The 18,074-nt window shown below is 37.6% G+C and overlaps 2 protein-coding genes across 2 annotated transcripts in view; one reads left to right on the top strand and one right to left on the bottom strand.

Annotated features, from left to right (window-relative positions):
* TIMP4 (TIMP metallopeptidase inhibitor 4) overlaps window positions 1–6,513 on the top strand; it is a 29,425-nt gene extending 22,912 nt beyond the window's left edge. The window contains exons 3-5 of the mRNA XM_054838019.1: window positions 1,732–1,846; window positions 2,515–2,639; window positions 2,813–6,513. Coding sequence (XP_054693994.1) covers window positions 1,732–1,846; window positions 2,515–2,639; window positions 2,813–3,010 — 438 coding nt within the window. The 3' untranslated portion in view covers window positions 3,011–6,513. The remainder of the gene's footprint in view (window positions 1–1,731; window positions 1,847–2,514; window positions 2,640–2,812) is intronic.
* Window positions 1–18,074, bottom strand: part of SYN2 (synapsin II) — a 186,827-nt gene that overhangs the window by 81,025 nt on the left and 87,728 nt on the right. Inside the window, exon 5 of the mRNA XM_054838018.1 lies at window positions 9,122–9,211. Coding sequence (XP_054693993.1) covers window positions 9,122–9,211 — 90 coding nt within the window. The remainder of the gene's footprint in view (window positions 1–9,121; window positions 9,212–18,074) is intronic.

The following is an 18,074-nucleotide window of genomic DNA, read 5'->3' as shown; positions in this document are numbered from 1 at the left end:
GGAGATGAGAGAGTATGATTGAGAAGATCAAATATTATTTACTGAGTTAAACTGAAGATTATAATATTGAGAAATGCTTTAACAAATATCTAGGTCAAAACCCGATCGGTCAGGCTGTAATTTCAAAAAAACCCAACAAAATAAACACCAAACTCATTTAAATATTAACTAGATCTCCATTATCAGTTGCCATGGATATTCCTTTTTTTTTTTTTAAATAGCTAAATCAATTTGTGTTATCTGCATAAAGCCTCAAGTTAATTTAGATCAGGTGATGAGATATTAAAAGTTGTACCCTACTACACATTGTAGCCCAACCACAGGTTTCTGAATGCAGAGAGAACTCACATCAGAGGATACCTGCATAGGTCACGTAGTTACTATGTACTAGACATCTACGCCTAGTACCCACACCCTGAACAAGGCAGATTTAAGCGTCTGGGCTAGCAACCAGGCAGATGCTCCACAACACGCATCCAGCCAACTCCTGCTTCCTCACGTGGCCATCTGTCTGAGAACTTTTACATGGGGCTGGCATACCAGACTCTTTCTATCTAATAAAATCAGACACATTTTCATCATCATTATATGTGTTTTCTATCATTTTCACTGCTGCTTTGTAGAGGATACCAGTTTGTTTTTTGTTTGGTTTTGGTGTGTGTGTTTTTTCTATTGAGTATTTCAAATTCACATCTAATATTTTTGGATCAGAAGCCCAATGACAACTTTGGCTTTTTTTATTCCATAAACAAGGCTCCAGAAAAATCAACATATTACAGTGTTCTTTCTAGTGCCCCTGTACCATTTAAATCTCCAGAGAGAACTTGAGTAACACGAACACATTTTCCAGTGACGCCAGCTGCAACTGGGAGAGCCTGCCCTTGGGAGCTGGGAGCCTTGCGATTGTCCACAGCTGTCAACACAGAGCATGATGTCACTACATGGGGCCCCTGAAGTGTTGGGGTTTCAGTGATGTCATATTAGGTGATGACAGGCATTCTGAGGTTGATTAGCATCTTATGGTTCTTTCTCACGTTCGGACACAACTAATTTTGTTTTGATCTTTTAATGGCTTACTTTAAGAATTATTTTCATAGTTGGAAATACTAGTTAAGGAGCAGCCAGTACGAACACTGCACAGGCTTTGATCCTGAACCTATCCATTTTGGTGCTGCAGGCTATAAAATCTAAGAGCTGGATCCCACTTTCCAACAGTTATTTGAGAAGGTCATGTTGGGCAAAATTCTGGATGTGGAAAACCATCTAGCTTTAAGAAACGAATGTAAGAATGATGCTCAGTTTCTTACCATGTTTCATGTCCTTGAAGATACACACCATTACACCGATCAAGACAAAATTTCCCATATTAGTATATACAAAGCTGCAGCACCTTGTTGATGAATGCTGTCTCTGCACTACTCCTTAAATGGAAGATGGCAGCAGAATATAAATTGAAGAGAAAGCTTTAAAGATCCATTAAAACCACTGAAAAAGCACATTTAAAACCCTATAATTTAAAAAAAAAAGACCTAATTTTCTTCTAAAAATAATGGACACATTTCATTTAGTGTAGAGAAGGGGTCTAATTTCTTGGTATTTTCTTGTATAAGTTCTGACTTTAGAGCCTTTTTTAAGACATATTTTTAAGATATATTTCTTTCAGCTGTCCTTTGCAACTGTTTTTTCATGTTTGTTTTCCACTACTGACTTTCTGTTTCTGATAATTTTCAGATGTTTAAAGGATTTGAAAAGCTGAAGGATGTCCAGTATGTCTATACCCCTTTTGATTCCTCACTCTGTGGAGTGAAACTAGAAGCTAACAACAAAAAACAGTATCTTTTGACAGGTAAAAATGTAACAAAAAATAATGTACCTGTAAAACCAGAAGTAACTGCTTCGATTGACTTTGCAAAAATATGCCAGCCCTTGTTAAAAAAATAATATATTTATGTACTAAATCATACAAACACAATGAAATGTACAAATTGTGCAAAGCTGTAATTATACTGTGATCTTACACGTTTTCCACCCTTCATCCAAATTTCTTAAAGAAGTTTCAAAGGAAGTCAAGGTCAGTAACTATGTAATTAGTAAATCAGAAGTATGCCAGCATTATTTGTTTAAAATCAACAGTACTGATTTTCCCAGGAGTGCAAACATGCTTAATGAGACAACACATGTCTACACGTATGCAGATTTGGGGTTCTAAGTAATTACAGATTTTTCTATAGAGTCCTGAAACCCAGTTTAACATACTACTGCATTTGCACTCATCCCTTGCTGGCAGGTTATCAGCATCTTTTGAAAAATACCCTCCTTAGATCTTTTACATTTATTCAGCCTGCAATCAGCAGAATAGTTCTCTTGGTTATAATTACGTTCATTGAAAAAAGTGTGAAATAAGACTAATTTGGTGCAATTAGTTAAAAGCTTTAGGTATTCTTGCAATTTATTTCAGTATTTAGAAAATAGTTTTATTTGCTTGCCTTATTTTTCTTATTTTCCATGCTGTAGGTCAAATTTTAAGTGATGGTAAAGTCCTCATCCATTTATGCAACTACATTGAACCATGGGATGATTTATCCTTGTCTCAAAAGAAGAGCCTTAATCAGAGATATCAAATGGGCTGTGGCTGCAAAGTAAGTATAGGACAGAACACCGTCTATCGGTGGAGCTCACCTTACAGGCACCGGCACTTTTCACTGATAGGAACTGGTTTTTTTATGCACCATATATTTTATGTTATTTGAGAATAAAAACCATTTTAAGGAAACCTGCAATATACTGAATTAATGTACTATTTCCCATTTAGATTACTACCTGCTACATGGTGCCCTGTTCGATCACTACACCAAATGAGTGCCTCTGGACAGACTGGCTGATAGAAAGAAAGCTATATGGGCACCAAGCCAAGCATTACGCCTGTATCAAGAGAAGTGATGGCACTTGCAGCTGGTACCGAGGTGGTCCTCCCCCAGAGAAAGAGTTTATTGATATCAGCGAACCTTAAAATGATCACTTCCTAAAAAGCCTTGGAGTCTAATTCCATCAAACATTGCACGCTCACAGCTTTGAACTGCCATCGTCTAATGTATCTGTTGCTTAGAAACAAAAACAAATTGTCCTGTACAGCTAAAGTACGAGTCTGTGGAATTGGTGCTCACGCACGATGAGGAACAAATCTCCTGGAGGTAGCTACTCTGTAAAGTTATGCTTTGCACAGAGAGGCTCAAGCTGAGAATGCTCCTCTGTGTCTGCTAAGGCATAACGAGTTTCCCTTTTACCAATATGAATGTACAAGAACAAAAGAATTGCCAGAATTTTGTCCCCTATTTCTGTTAACCTACAGATTAAGAGAGCCCATGTTTTATCCCAAAGTTCATTTCTGATGAACTACGGAATGTTTTATAGAACTATTTTTTTCTGTATGAAAGTCTTCTGATACAAAAGAATTATTGTACAGTGTATATGTAAAGTATTATAACAATGTGCTATAAAAAAAAGATTCAAAAATCCCTGTATTTCCTTATCTGTTGAAATAAGTTGAACACTTCTGTGATTAAAACAATCTGTGCTCCATATTTTGTATGTTACTTATCTCATAGCTTTCTTTACCTAGAGAGTTCTAACTTTCACTGATAACTAAGTTAAAAAAAACCAGCCTTGATAACCAAATTGTCTTACCCAACTCAATGTTTCTATGGACTAGCTATACCTTCTTGAAAGAAAAGCCACATGTTCTAATGCTTCAGCATTTTATGGGACCAGCACAAATAGTGACAGGCTAAAACTGCTTGTATTTACAGAAACCACATCCGTCATCACGGCAGCTGTAGTACTTGATAATGCCTCTCTAAATACGTGATTAGGTCATTGTATTGCAGCACTGTTAAAAGCCTTTGCTTTAGAAACTCATGTAAAAATACATGCAATAGATAGGGAATAACTCGCACTGCAAGTGATTTCTAAAAAGCTCTCAAGTATTTGACCATATTTAATAGTTTAAATTTACATTAATGATTTTTCATTCATGAATATCCATCATACTCTGTCATAATAAATTTGGTAACTCATGAACTTATACTAGAGAAGTGTTACAACATATTTTGCCTTTTAGTCATTTAGCATCTTAACTTTTATGAATTGATTACTGTAGTTAGTAACTAATCTCACACATATTTAAGTTTACAAAAGTAGCTCAATGCACGGTGGTAAAACTTAAGAAGTTATTTCAGTAAATGCCAAAGTGTAGACAGTCGTCCAACTGCTTGCGTTCTAGAAACTGGAGGAGAACCGTCAGGCAGGATATGAATCTGCAATAGCTGCCATTTCTGACATATTTTACTCTCTCCAATTTTCTTCATTGAGTTTCTTTCACTTCATTCCAATTTTGGCTAGAAATTACTCTCATGTATTCCCCATATGAGAATTCAGAACAACAGGCAGAGACTTAGACAGTTCTGTTCTTGTTTGGTTAGGTCAGGTCTATTTAAAGGTCTAACACAAAGACTTTACTCATTCCTGCTAACCACAGTGTGGCATTTCCAGCCCATGGGCTCATTCAGAATCAGAGCTGTTACTCTCTAGTGCTTCAAGGGTCCAGTTTTCCAAATAGTTCCATTAGTCTGTTTGCTATAGAGTCCTCACAAAATCATCGGGACTTAAACTTGCAAAAAAGACATGCACATCTTTAAGTGTGTAGGCATCTCTGATTCCATTCAGTTAAATGAAGTAGTAGTTTGGACATAAAATTCAGCATGTCCTATGTATCTTGTCAAACCCTAAAATAGGTTGTATTGGATGTATGTCTACTTGCAAAAAAACCTGTATAAATGATGTATGTGACATATTCTGTTCACATTTCTAATGTTTATTTTGACAATTGCATGAATCCATATTTAAAGGACAGGTTTGAAAACACTCTTCTGAGAATGAATATTCCTTCTTACTTTTTTTGTGGCTAAACTCATACAGTTCCAATGAAGTGCAAATGGTACAAAGCCATCAGGAAGGCACGCTGTTATTCCTTTGAGGAATATATATCCCCTAATAGTCAATGCTTCATTTTTTATTTACTGTAAATCAGTTTTGCTGTTTGAATTTACAATCCTAAATTAAAACACCATTTATTTGTGATGCCAAATGTAAAGCCTAGCTCATTTTCTGCTTTGCTAAAGACAAACAAAACATTACCTAACACTGATTTGGACCATAGCTGACTTATAGCTATTTACATAAATGAAAAAGGCTACATTTCTTCCAAAAAGGAATTGATATTGCAGAGACAATATTGACAGTGCTATCCACTGTCAGTGCTGTGCATTTATATTACTAATTTAAAGAAAGACTTAAAACCAGGCCTGATTTCCTCAAGTCAAACCAAAACAATTCCTAGAGAAGCCTGCAAGAGCTTAATAACCATACAAAGGCTGAATCAAGCACATGGCTAATTAATATTCAATACATGTAAAGTGTAGCATTTGTCTCCAAACCCATTTTGATGTAATGGTGTCTTTTGCATAGCACTCTGCAGCAAACAGACATTTTCTGCTTTTTAACTCAACAGAGTTCTATTTCAGTTTTATAGTAAATAGACCTTAAAGTCGACTAACCCAACTCAGATTGCCTTCTTAATGTACCTTAGAAAAATAAATGTTTTCTTTGATATTTATGAACAAACTGTAATATGAATTGTATGCCATAATTAGTTTAAAAAACATTTTATACTTGACCTACCATAAAATATCCCATATGAGGTGTTTCAAAACTAACGGCCATCCACTTTGATTTCTGTCTGAGCATAAATCTGGCCAAACTTCCCACAATGGATGGTACAAAGATTTTATTTTTTTTCTTGTATCAATAAATATGGAAGAAAAGCTTTACAAAAAACCCTCTCAGAATGAGTTTTTATTTTCCCTGAGATTCAACACTGCTAAAGATTATGAAAAGGATTAACTACAATGTGGCATTCTGAATATGTTCTTTTCCTATCAAGATTTTTACTGTAGTGGCATTGATATATTATCAACAGCAGCAGATTATTTTTACATTTCATTTTTACTTCTTGAAACTGTGTATGTGTTGTATGAAAGGTAAGACCAGAAATATACCCTGGTACAACATTTGATTTTAATTTGCAAATGACTCACATGACTTACAATACAAGTAGGGAAAAGAACAGAGAAGGGAGACTTTACAGGTGAACGGTGGAAAAAACAACACCTTGAATACTACCGGCTTTTTCTCAATGTTCCAGTAAAGTTTTAATTAAATTGTCCAACAATCATGTTGGAAAAAGCCGTTTTGTTTTTTTTTTCCATGACAGACAACATAAGAGGTGGGAATGTAGTGAAATAAAGGGAACTAATTACTGAGGGAAAGGCTGTAGATATGACTCAACTAGCAATGAGTTCAAAAAGCCTTACAGCATTTTGTATAGTTTTAATCAGTCTGAGATGAATGTTTGTTTCAAAAAGTGTTTCATTAAAGCAGCTCCATTTTTACACAAAAGAATGGCATCTTTGTTTATTTACCTTTTATTGCCGTCTAAAGACTCAGTACAAATGATGACCATAGTATGAAAAGGAAAAGGAACAGAAGCACAACCCTACCTCTGGCATGCTCAGCTGAAAACTCTATTCACAGGGATTTGGAGTATTCCCCTGCTCCCCCCCACCCCAACTGGTTTGCGCTGGAGGGGAGGAAGAGAGCTCTACATTATAATTTGGAGAATAAGAAGGGAAGGGATGAACACAAGAGGAACAAGAAATTATTTTAAACTGTAAATATCAAAATCTGTAAAAGTAAATACAAATGAGGACAGCTGTTAATAAACAGTGTTAGAAAAAACAACAAAATTTAAATAGCATGATACGATTTCAATTCATCAATTAGAAGACTGATATTCAGATCATCTTAGAACCCATTCTAGAAATTTGAATAATATGTTATCTTGTACCATGTTGCCTGATTATGTTTCAAGACACAAAGTTCCAAATAATTCCTTCAGAAGGAAAAAACAAACAAATGAGCTTCAGCACAATCAGTTATTACAGCACCTCTAAACCATGTATGGCAATGCAATACTGAAATGCATTAATTCTCTAGATTAACTTTCATTATGTATAAATATGTAAAAAATTACTCGGTTCTGGAGGACATTAACCACTCAAAAGTTCAAACAAAGAGAAGTAACTTAGCAGTTCAGACATCAATGAGCAATGTAGAAGAACAAAGAGGGGAAAAAACCACTCAAGTATTTGTTATATTGCCTTATAAGCACATACACACAGTTTCTCGTTTGTGTTCTGTTACTGAACGTGAATTCCACCAGTTGTTCCACACAGCAGTTTGCAACTGAACTGGTAAGACCTTCTACAGGGTCACACTATGTAAAAATTAAAAGCTAACAGATTAATTCGTGTCCCAGAATTACAGGATTATTTGTTTCTACGTACACTGCAATTTAGCAATGCATTAAAAGACCTACTTTTTCAGTAAAATCATAGACTCATAGAATATCTCAAGTTGGAAGAGACCCATAAGGATCATCGAGTCCAACTCCCTGCTCCTTGCAGGACTACCTAAAACTAAACCATATGACTAAGAGCATTGTCCAGATGCTCCTTGAGCTCTGGACAGGCTTGGTGCCGTGACCGCTTTCCTGGGGAGCCTGAATAATAGCTCAAAATAATGAAGAACAATAAATTATGCACAGGAAATTATAAACCAGCTTTAATCTTGGACATTCTCAGGAAAATAGAGAGATATAAAACTTACTACCATTTTAAAAAGTATATTGCAAAACATGAGATGTGCTTCTGCTTCTCCACCTGTTATGAATGAATCCCCAAGGGGCATGCACTTCCTTTGCATAAAAGAATAAATAAATTTTATAAAGTCGCATATTTTCCTAAGAAATCCATCAACAAAAACCCCTTCCATTCTGAAAAGATTTGACTAGCTGGGACAATATTTAGATCTGCTGCTCTGGATCAGTACCATTCTCGTTTGGCTCTACAAAACTACTGTGTGGCAAATTTACTAAATACCTAACTGTGGTGAAAGCTCTTTTCAGAAGTTATATGCAACAAAAGAAGTGGAAACATCTGTGAGTTAATAGTCTAAAGGAACCAGAGAGAACTGGCAAAGCAGCATGAGGAGCCATCTTGCCACTCTCGCAACACATCAAAAAATACAGCAGAACTGCACCATACTGGGTTTGTTACCAAAAGATGAGACAGATGCAGGAAAAAAGACGACTTCAGAGGAAATCTTAGTCAACTGCTGTCACTGAGGCTTATCTTAGACGCCACCTATGACAACGAGACGCTAGCCAGAGTCTCCAGACAGACACACAGCAATTACAGCTTGGGGACCTTACCTAAACAGCTAACTAACATCTTTATCATGGCCTTGCAATGATACTTGAATCACAGCTGTGTCACATATGCTGAATGGATTATATTCTAAAAATAATTGATGCTTCTCTGCCAGTCTATTCAATCAGCAAACAGCCTCCGTCCAGTTTCTCTCAGTGCTGAAAGTATTTCCTCTAGGAAAATAAACTCAGGAAAGAATTTCTGTTTAGAAACCATAAGAAAAGTAAGGAAAAAATGTCTGCAGTGTAAGACAGGTCATGAGTAAAGGTTGTGTTATTTTTATGAATGCATTTATGTCTGTAAAGGACTGGAAATCAATGTCAGCTCAGGTACATGAAGATCACAAGTCATAACCACCCTGACTTTGGATGAGTTCAAAGTTCTACACTGAGAGGCACATGTACAAAGAGAAAACCCACTTTGAACATATTATAAAGGACGAGGTTGAAAACAAACCATAAAAGTAACTCTCGCACTTTAATAATTGTTCTGTGCCTTCATAAGCTTTTAATCTCTTAAAGATCTGAAGTTGGCTAGCTGAAAAATGACTACCTTCACATCTGAAAATCCTCCAGTTAACCATCACAATGCTTTCAAGTGGTCACCCAGTCTCATCCCTCTGAAAGCTTCCAAAATGGCTTTTAAAATAGACAGTAAATGGGGGAAATGACTTGTGTGTTTACAGTTCCTGTTTTACAGAGACAGTAAGGAAAATTAGCATTGGTATTTGCACGTACCATTTCCTTGTGATTTGGATAGAATGTTTGCTCAATTAAAGGGAATTTCTCTGGACCCAGAGTTTTGTAGACAGACACCAGCTGGGCAAACTGTAAAATAAAACAAAACAAAAGAAAAAGCTTAGGAGAGAAACTGCATTCTACCAAAACGATCTCATACTGTCATCTTGCTTCTTGTCTTCTGTGTTTCATAAACTCAGCAAATACACATACACTTTATACACTTTCTCTCTCCTCCTCTCTCACGCGCACACCCCTTTTTGATCCATCCAGGCTATAACTTGACATGCAGATCAACAAAGAACAATACCTCTAAGAGTTAAGCCTTCACATATACAAAAAAAGAAATACATTGGAATACTGATTTTCAGATACCTCAGAGTCTATATAATTTAAGCTGATTTTGTGATAATAAAATCATTATAATTTTGCATTTTCTACCACCTTTAATCTATAGATCAGACGTGTTTCACATTAATTTAGCCTCTGGCACCTCACTGACATTGAAAGACAATTTTGCAAAACTGGAAAACAGAGAAAAGCAGTAACTATATCATATGTAATGAGTTGGGTGAAGAACAGACAAGAGCATTTTAATGTCCTAGGCTCTAGCCATGTACCATAGCCACATGGAGGCAGTGGAAGAATGGCCAATTAACCAAGATGTTGATAATGTGAACAGCTACATGTTATTGACATTTCTATTAACGTTTTCTCTGACACATCCAGTCTACCTATACGCTAGACCGCAGTAACTTAATACAGAAAGTAAAACAACATTTAAACACAAAAAGACAAAGAATTCTTTAATAAAGAGAAGTGTATTTTGGGGCTGTTCTTTCTCTTTAGTGAACAGACCAACTCTTCTGTTGTAACAGTTCAAAAACTAAATCACTCTTGAAATCACGGCTTAGCAAGTGAGGTTTCTAGGGAGCAGGACGCCTTTGGCAGTCAGAAGACCACTATTGTTTCAAGACTCCAAAGCTCTGGCTTGTACATGCCTGTGATGTGTTTAATTGTCATTATGCCAACATGAGACATAAACAACTTAGCACAACAGTTTGAATAGTGGGATTTGCTGATTACAAACAGGAAAAAAGCAAAGAACAATAGAACTCTGTCCATAATGCAGTTTGATCAAATACCTACTCTGTTAATGCAATTTAGGGTGCAGGGATAGTAAAAACTGTTTAAAGGGTGGGGAAAAAAATGATGAAAGCTTTGCATCGCATTTCCAGCTGGCATAGAGAATTTGTTTAATTTAGCAGTGTTTACTTAGGTTTGGTAAAACACATATTTAAATTTTGAAGTCCAGTGGAAAATACCTTAATCATGAGTAGTTTTCACCAAAAGCTTAAGAAATTCTAGTAGGATAGTGTGCTGTACAAAGCAGACCTCAAGGAAAGGAAATATTATCACAGCTACCAAAATAAGGTGGTTTGCGAATAGGATTCCTGACAACTTACTATTTATTTCTGTTCTTATCCAAAATCCAAATTCAAAATTTCATAAGGAAATACTGCCTATTAAATACATGATTTTTGCCAAACAATTGTTATGTTAAAATAAATCCATTCATCTATCATTAAAAAACTTTTAAAAAATCATATGATTGTATTTCCTGTGATTCCTTATTTTCTTTTCCATTTTCACAAGCAAAAAGACGAAAGCAAGCAAATGACATTTGTAGGGTTGGAGAAAGCTATAATTCAGGTTTATACTAGAAAATGTTTGTTTACTTAAAATAAAATAGTATCAACCACAAATAACAAACATCTATCACTCTAAAGCACCCTCTAATCTAGTAATTAAGCTCTGAAATAGCATGTAGGAAAGGGAGGCTTAAATTTCCTGAGGCAGAGGAGAGAACTAACTCAGATTTCCCACAGTCGGGGGGAATGATTTGTCCTTTGCCCCTGCTGGGACGCTGTTTCACCTGTGTGTCTACAACTTTAGGAATCTCCTATCACTCTTCTCCCCCAAAAGAGCAACTTGATAAATTCAATCCAAATTCATGTAAAACTTTGGCATTCTAATTGTACATCCTTAAACTGCTATAAATGTTTTTTATTTTCCCTGATTCCTACCAGGCAATGTATGAAAAGAAATTAATTTATCATCGATTTTGAAGTGTGACCTGGACTACACCTTTTTATATTTTCTTTTTGAGCAGCTGAACCAAACAAACATCAGTTATACAGACTGAAGCAAAAATCCACTTCTGAAAATCCTGCTGTATCTGGACAGTGCGGAAGCTATACAGAGCTTACAAGTAGGCTGAATATAGAATATCACGTTGCCTGCTTTTCTATCCAATCCAGGTTTTAAAGGTCTGCTGGAAACTACCCCAGTAAGTTTGATTTGACATTTTTTTAGACTTTATTAAAAAAACCCCCACAAAACAAACAAACAAACAAAAAACCCACCAAAAAACCCAAACCCAAAAGACCATATTAATGTTTTGCTTTGATTAGATTTTTGAAAATGTTTTGTTTTACTGGGCTAGCTAATATGACCTTAAATTACATCATTAAATCACAGTGAAGTTTATCAAATTCTTCCCTGGGCAAGAGCATCATCTTTTTAGATGATAAACTACTGAATTATTATCTAATCCAATGCTGAATGTTTATAGATATGGATGTTCATGAAATAGAGAATAGCGGTAGAGCCAGTCTATTATTTAAATGAAGTATTGTATATGGATGCTGAAAATCCTGGGAGATTTTAACAATTATCTAAAAAAAAAGAAACTCGGAGAGCTTAGTATTTCAGCAGGAGTCTTTTCAACATCTTAAGAAAAAACAAGAAAGTGGAAAAAAAACTTCTTTTAACTCTTAGTTTAGCTATCTGAATTTAATTCTCATTTTCAAATTTTGCATCTTATTTTCAGCTTGAAGAGAGATATTCTCAGGTACATATATTTATGCTTTTCGGATTATTTTTTTAACAGGAAAATAGTGGGATTTTGTAACATTCTTTGTAATGTCAGCTCTTTTCTATTAGGGATTAAATGCTTTCACATCCAGGCCTATAGACTGTTCCTCCATAAAAGAACAGGAGAGCACCAGCTGCACTTTTTCTCCTCTCCAACAAAGTATGATACAGATAGGAAGAAACAGTCAAAAAAGACACTTATTACCTTTGATTTCACATAAAAGCTTTATGGGGTTTCATTACACCAAGAATGGAACACTATAAATTTGAATGCATACAGTGTACTGTAATCAAGCAGCGCACAGTTATTAAAAAAAAAAAAAAATCACTTTGCTAACTTCATAAAGATTAGAATAATGATTTTGCTTATTGCTTTAGACAAGTTAAAATGTGCTTAATTACACACGTCATCCCTGAAATGCTCAGATTTTTTTCCTGAACAAACTGCACGAACTTTTTCCTCAAAGATAATTAGATACGATATTTAAAATTAATTACCCCAGATGGTGCTTTGTGTTACCTTTAATTCCAGCAAGCTTCTAATCTCTGTCGCCAGACTGAAGAATATATATCATTGTCCATTCCAGGCGGGAGTTCCTGGTATGTTGAACAAGATTTTCATGCCACAAACTACTTCACATTTGCCTGTACAGTTGTTCCCAATCAGGGAAGTGCCACTGAGCTGTGTATTATAAAACCTTTTCTGTCAGAGATCTTCCTGTACGGTGAGCATTATCTGTGCTCCTTACAAGTTAAGGTTTGCTTCTACTGACGGTGGAAGAACTCCAGCCGGCCATCTAATACTTCATGGTAACAACTAAAATGATCACAAATTTCCCTGGATATTCTGTTTCACCAAAGCAGATGAGTTGGCATTCTCTAGGACTAGAGAAACAGGAAAACTTCAATGGGTAAACACATTTTGAGTCCCTCTGTCTTTAAAAAAAAAAAAAAAAAAAAAAAAAGGTGCTTTTAGCTGAGACTTAACTTATCTTTGACTGCTTTAAGGTGTGGGCACATCTACAGAGTGAAGAAATGTAAAGCAATACCAGTTTACTTCTGGATTTCCGTACAGAAGTTTGCCTCTTACCAAATGTATTAAATGTGTATCAGTGTTTGTGGGTGAAATTACTAAAACAAAATTTCTAAGTTTCTAGTATGATCTCAATATTCAGTATTGCTGCCAGCTTGCTTTGAACATGTAGTACTTAAAAGCAGCTGATGCAGGACAGTTTAAAGATCGGGCTGTTATACTGATCAAATGTTTAGACAGAGTAAAAGTTCCATCCTACTGTATACTTAAATCATTCCTTTTTAAGACTAAGAATTGATGAAAGACAGCTTTCCATGGAAGTGCTGTAGAGGTTCCTAGGATTTCTCTGTGAAATGCACACTAGAGTAAATTATGCCTGAATATGTCTATCATTACATGAGGGTGTGGATGGGGGCCTCAGCAATTGGATTTTCCCTTTCAATCTACAAAGGGAAGCTCCCTCCTCCCTGTAACAACCTGCAGAGGTCTCTTGTAGGTTCTGTAGGGTATGAAGCTGAAAGATTAACTGTTTTACATCATAGGCTGTTTTGTGTTACATTTCTATTATAGAAAACTAATAAAGATGACAAGACATTGACTTTTTCTATCCCCTTCAGATAGCACTGCGAAAAATGTCCTGAAGTCCTTTTTTAGGCTGAAATGTCCATTTTTAGGCTGAGGCCTAAAAAGGTGACTGGTCATTCCAGAAAAACATGATTGCCTTGTAAGAGATGTTCAGAAGCACAGACTAAGCACCATTAGCACAAATATATCAGGGTTGTTGGTGGCCAACAGATCGAGAGACAAACATTGTAGATCCTTCTGAGGGAGAAGGAACTAAGCAGTTGTGTGGAAGGGGCTGGGAGCATACATTCGACACATGTACTCTGTGGGAGTCAATTTACTTTAACCAAGATTTTTCATTATGCCTGTATTATAAACACAGTTTCTGTATTTCTCTTTGTGGGTTTTGATTTTTTTTTTTTAATTACTACCTGGGAAGTATTTGTGTTGCTCTTTTTATGCTCTTCATAATATTTGTTCTTTGCTGCGATTGGCTTACATTTCTTCTATTATGCTTTAGTAAACATTATATACTTTTCCAGAAGGCTGAGTACATATACATTTGATTTGCTATTTGATAACTAAGTCAAGAATCAAGGGCAACAGACTGCTGCTTACGTACCTCTTTCTGTCAGCTCCTGCTGACAGACAACTTAATGAAAGAATTCAAACTTTCAAGGTCAATTCGAAGTTTGACATGGCAACTGAAGAATGAAACATCGCCTACAAATCAGTTTGGACACATTAACAGAATACAGAAAAGATGGGAACTGACAAAAGAACTTGATGTTCCTCCAGTAGTTTTCCATTATTACAATGCAAAGCCAAAGACAACACAGTTGGACTACGAACGGAAAGACAACTTATAGGGAACCTGCATCATAATTCAGTGGTAGTTTTAGAACACAGATGAGTGTTTTCTAACACTTTTGCAGCCCAGCCTCAGATGAGAACACGGCGATGATCTCTGCCTCACCAAGCTGAGCTGCAAACCCCTACTGCATTTTTGATTAAAGCCCTACTGCCTGACCCATCACTCTGGGACTAGCGGCATCCCTTCGTTCCACCTTTGACTGCAGCTGGTATTTCCTCACCTCCTTTATCTCCAGCCTCCTTCTTACGCTCTGGGGTGATTGTCTCCATCTACTGAGACGGAGCTACTAAGCCTGTGTGGATTGTGCTGACCCTCCCCAGAACCATCTGAATGTCCCTGTTCCACGTTACCCAGAATTTCAAAAGGCATGAGTACCTCTTCTGTGAGAGGCACATCTCTCCAATTGCTAATCACTGCTGTAATTAACTACTGGAACATTTTCACCTCAGAATTACATCAGATGAGATATAAAAACCAGTTAAGAATTTCTACAGGATGCAAAAGAAAAGTCTTAAATAAAACCCTCATGCCCTTGGAAGTATTGTATGCAGAGCTCTTGCTTACAGATTACCAGAGTGCATCCATGAGAGCGGAAAAAAAAAAGTTTTATACAACAGTTAGAAAAGCAGGATTTAAAATAAAAAACAGAAAAGGATCACAGTCAGAGACATAAAAACATTTCATCTTGGCTTGCAAAGTTGGGTAGCAAGGCATCTGGCAATGAGAAACACCTTGGCTAACAAGAGAGGCGGTGACAAAATGTGTAAACAGTGAGAAAAGTGAGATTTAAGGAAGACGTGGATTAAAATGAAGGAAAAATAGCTATAAGCATAAAAGGTAGAAAACAGATCAAGATGTGTTTGTTAGAAAAGAATTAGCGAAAATTAGTACCATGAGGCCTAGAGCAAGAGGCCTTCTGGAACTTTTTATTTCAGAATGAAAAGTTACAGAGGGGAAAAAAGAAGTTTATGGAACTGAGTCATTCAAATCAAAGCTATGAGGACTCCTTCTTGGATGCACTTGGCAGCAATGAGAATGTGCAGTTTATTCCACTATTACGGGAACATCGAGTTCAGTGTCCTCTTCAAGGAAACATTTGTGCACCTGTTTGTTTTAATGGGACTTGGGCATGTGCTGAAACATTTCTCAAAAGGATTTGGGGCTCACTACAATAAAAAGAGATTTTATTGTTTTGTGGGTTTTGGTTTGGGTTTTTTTTTAAGAGATACTAAGATCCTGAGACCTTCCAGTTAGAACAGTAAGTTTTTATAAAAACACTGAATTCAATGAAACTTCACAGCAGAGGAAGAAATCTATCTTTTAATGCAAATTGAGGTTTTGCAGATACAGCCCTCCCGTATTCACTGTCTTGTAGTTAGTGAAATTTTGTGCAGGTGTTCAGATGTGTCTAAACAAAGTTATCTTCAGAAACAAAGCATTATTTATGTATTTAACCACTGAAGCCAGAAGTAAATCCCATTTTAAAGCTAAACATATGGTTAAAAACATCTTTTTTTCTCTGAAATTGTACACAGATGCAATCATGTGCGCCTACAGCTTTGTTCACAGAATTCAAACTCAGTCCAACTGGGCTTCTCACCTACATGGACTTTTCTGTCCTGAGATGCTGCCCTCATTTCATCAGGATAAGGAAATCTGAAAAACTTTTTCTCAGAAGATGCCCGGCAAAGCTCTATGGTAGAATGCCATTCCTCAGACAAGACCAGCCAACACGCTCTCTTTTAAGCCCAGCACAGAAAGTCACAGGACTTCTCTGAGGTGGCCAGCATCCAAACAGAGCAATACTTCATAGCATTTTAAGCTGAACCATGAACTAAATGTGGTGGGTTGACCCTGGCTGGAGGCCAGGTGCCCACCGGAGCCACTCTCTCACTCCCCTCATTCACTAGACAGGGGAGAAAAGGCATAACGAAATGCTTGTAGGTCGAGATAAGGACAGGGAGAGATCACTCACTAATTATCGTCACGAGCAAAACAGACCGAACTTAGAGAGGGAATTCATCTAATTTATTACTAGGCAAAACAGAGTAGAGGAATGAGAAAATAAAATCAAATCTTAACACACCTCTCCCCACCCCTCCCTTCTTCCTGGGCTTAACTTCACTCCCGGTTTCCACCTCCTACCCCCTCAGCGGCACAGGGGGACGGGGAATGGGGGTTACGGTCAGTTCATCACATGGTGTTTCTGCCGCTTCTTCATCCTCAGGGGGAGGACTCCTCTCATCGTTCCCCTGCTCCAGCATGGAGTCCCTCTCACGGGGTGCAGACCTTCAGGAGCAAACTGCTCCAGCGTGGGTCCCCCATGGGGTCACAAGTCCTGCCAGCAAACCTGCTCCAGCGTGGGCTCCCCTCTTCACGGGTCCACCGGTCCGGCCTGGAACTTGCTCCAGCGTGGGCTTCCCACAGGCCACAGCCTCCTTCAGGTGCCTCCACCTGCTCCGGTGTGGGGTCCTCCACGGGCTGCAGGTGGAATCTCTACACCCCCTCATCCTTCCTCCATGGGCTGCAGGGGGACAGCCTGCTTCACCATGGCCTTCACCACGGGCTGCAGGGGGATCTCCGCTCCGGCGCCTGGAGCTCCTCCTCCCCCTCCATCTGCACTGACCTTGGTGTCTGCAGAGTTTCTCACATCTTCTCACTCCTCTCTCTGGCTGCAAAAGCTCTCCCTCTCTAAGTGTTTTTCTTCTTCTTAAATATGTTATCACAGAGGCGCTGATTGGCTTGGCCTTGGCCAGCAGCGGGCCTGTCTTAGAGCCGGCTGGCATTGGCTCTGTCAGACACAGGGGGAGCTTCTAGCAGCTTCTCACAGAAGCCACCCCTGTAGCCCCCCCGCTACCAAAACCTTGCCACGCAAACCCAACACACTAAAGAAGACACTTCACAGAACAGGTATGTTAGTTACTACACCTCATAAAAGAAACAAGGGCAAGTACACTTTGCATCTATTCTGGAGCTAAGAATATAGGCTAAATGTAAAGGAATGACAGCAAGGAAATCAGACGGCAACAGCAGCACTGGTGGGAGTTTTGAAGATAACATGGGACAACAATACTGGTGGAGAGGGAGAGAGAGGAGAGGAAGGAGTGGGGATTGCGATGGGGGAGCCAGCACGGTGCGAGGGATTTTCCTGGATGGGTGACAAATGCCTTTCTCACAAAGGGCAGTCTAGTCCCCAGATTCTCCTCATCACTGAGTCACCGTGGTCATACATAAAACAAGCAGATATAATCTCTACCTAGATTTTGGCTAGAAAAAAATTACCTTCTTAGGTACTTTAATTTGGAATATGACACACAGGCCTCCTTTTTAATTAAATATTAATATTGCACAAGAAATCAAACTTAATTTTCATAATCTGGCCTTCAATCATGGATATTTGACTTAAGCAAGCACAAAAGAGGGGTTTTGAATTTCAGTACTGTAGCAGGAACAGCAGATAACACAACGTATATGAACCACAGCTTTACAGTCCTGGCTTTCAGACTAATCTTATAGCCTTTATTTAAATACAGTTTTTTTCAGCA

The sequence above is a fragment of the Grus americana genome, chromosome 11 (genome assembly GCF_028858705.1).
Source record: "Grus americana isolate bGruAme1 chromosome 11, bGruAme1.mat, whole genome shotgun sequence".
NCBI classification, from domain to species: domain Eukaryota; kingdom Metazoa; phylum Chordata; class Aves; order Gruiformes; family Gruidae; genus Grus; species Grus americana.
This window is presented reverse-complemented; position numbering and strand designations above follow the sequence as displayed.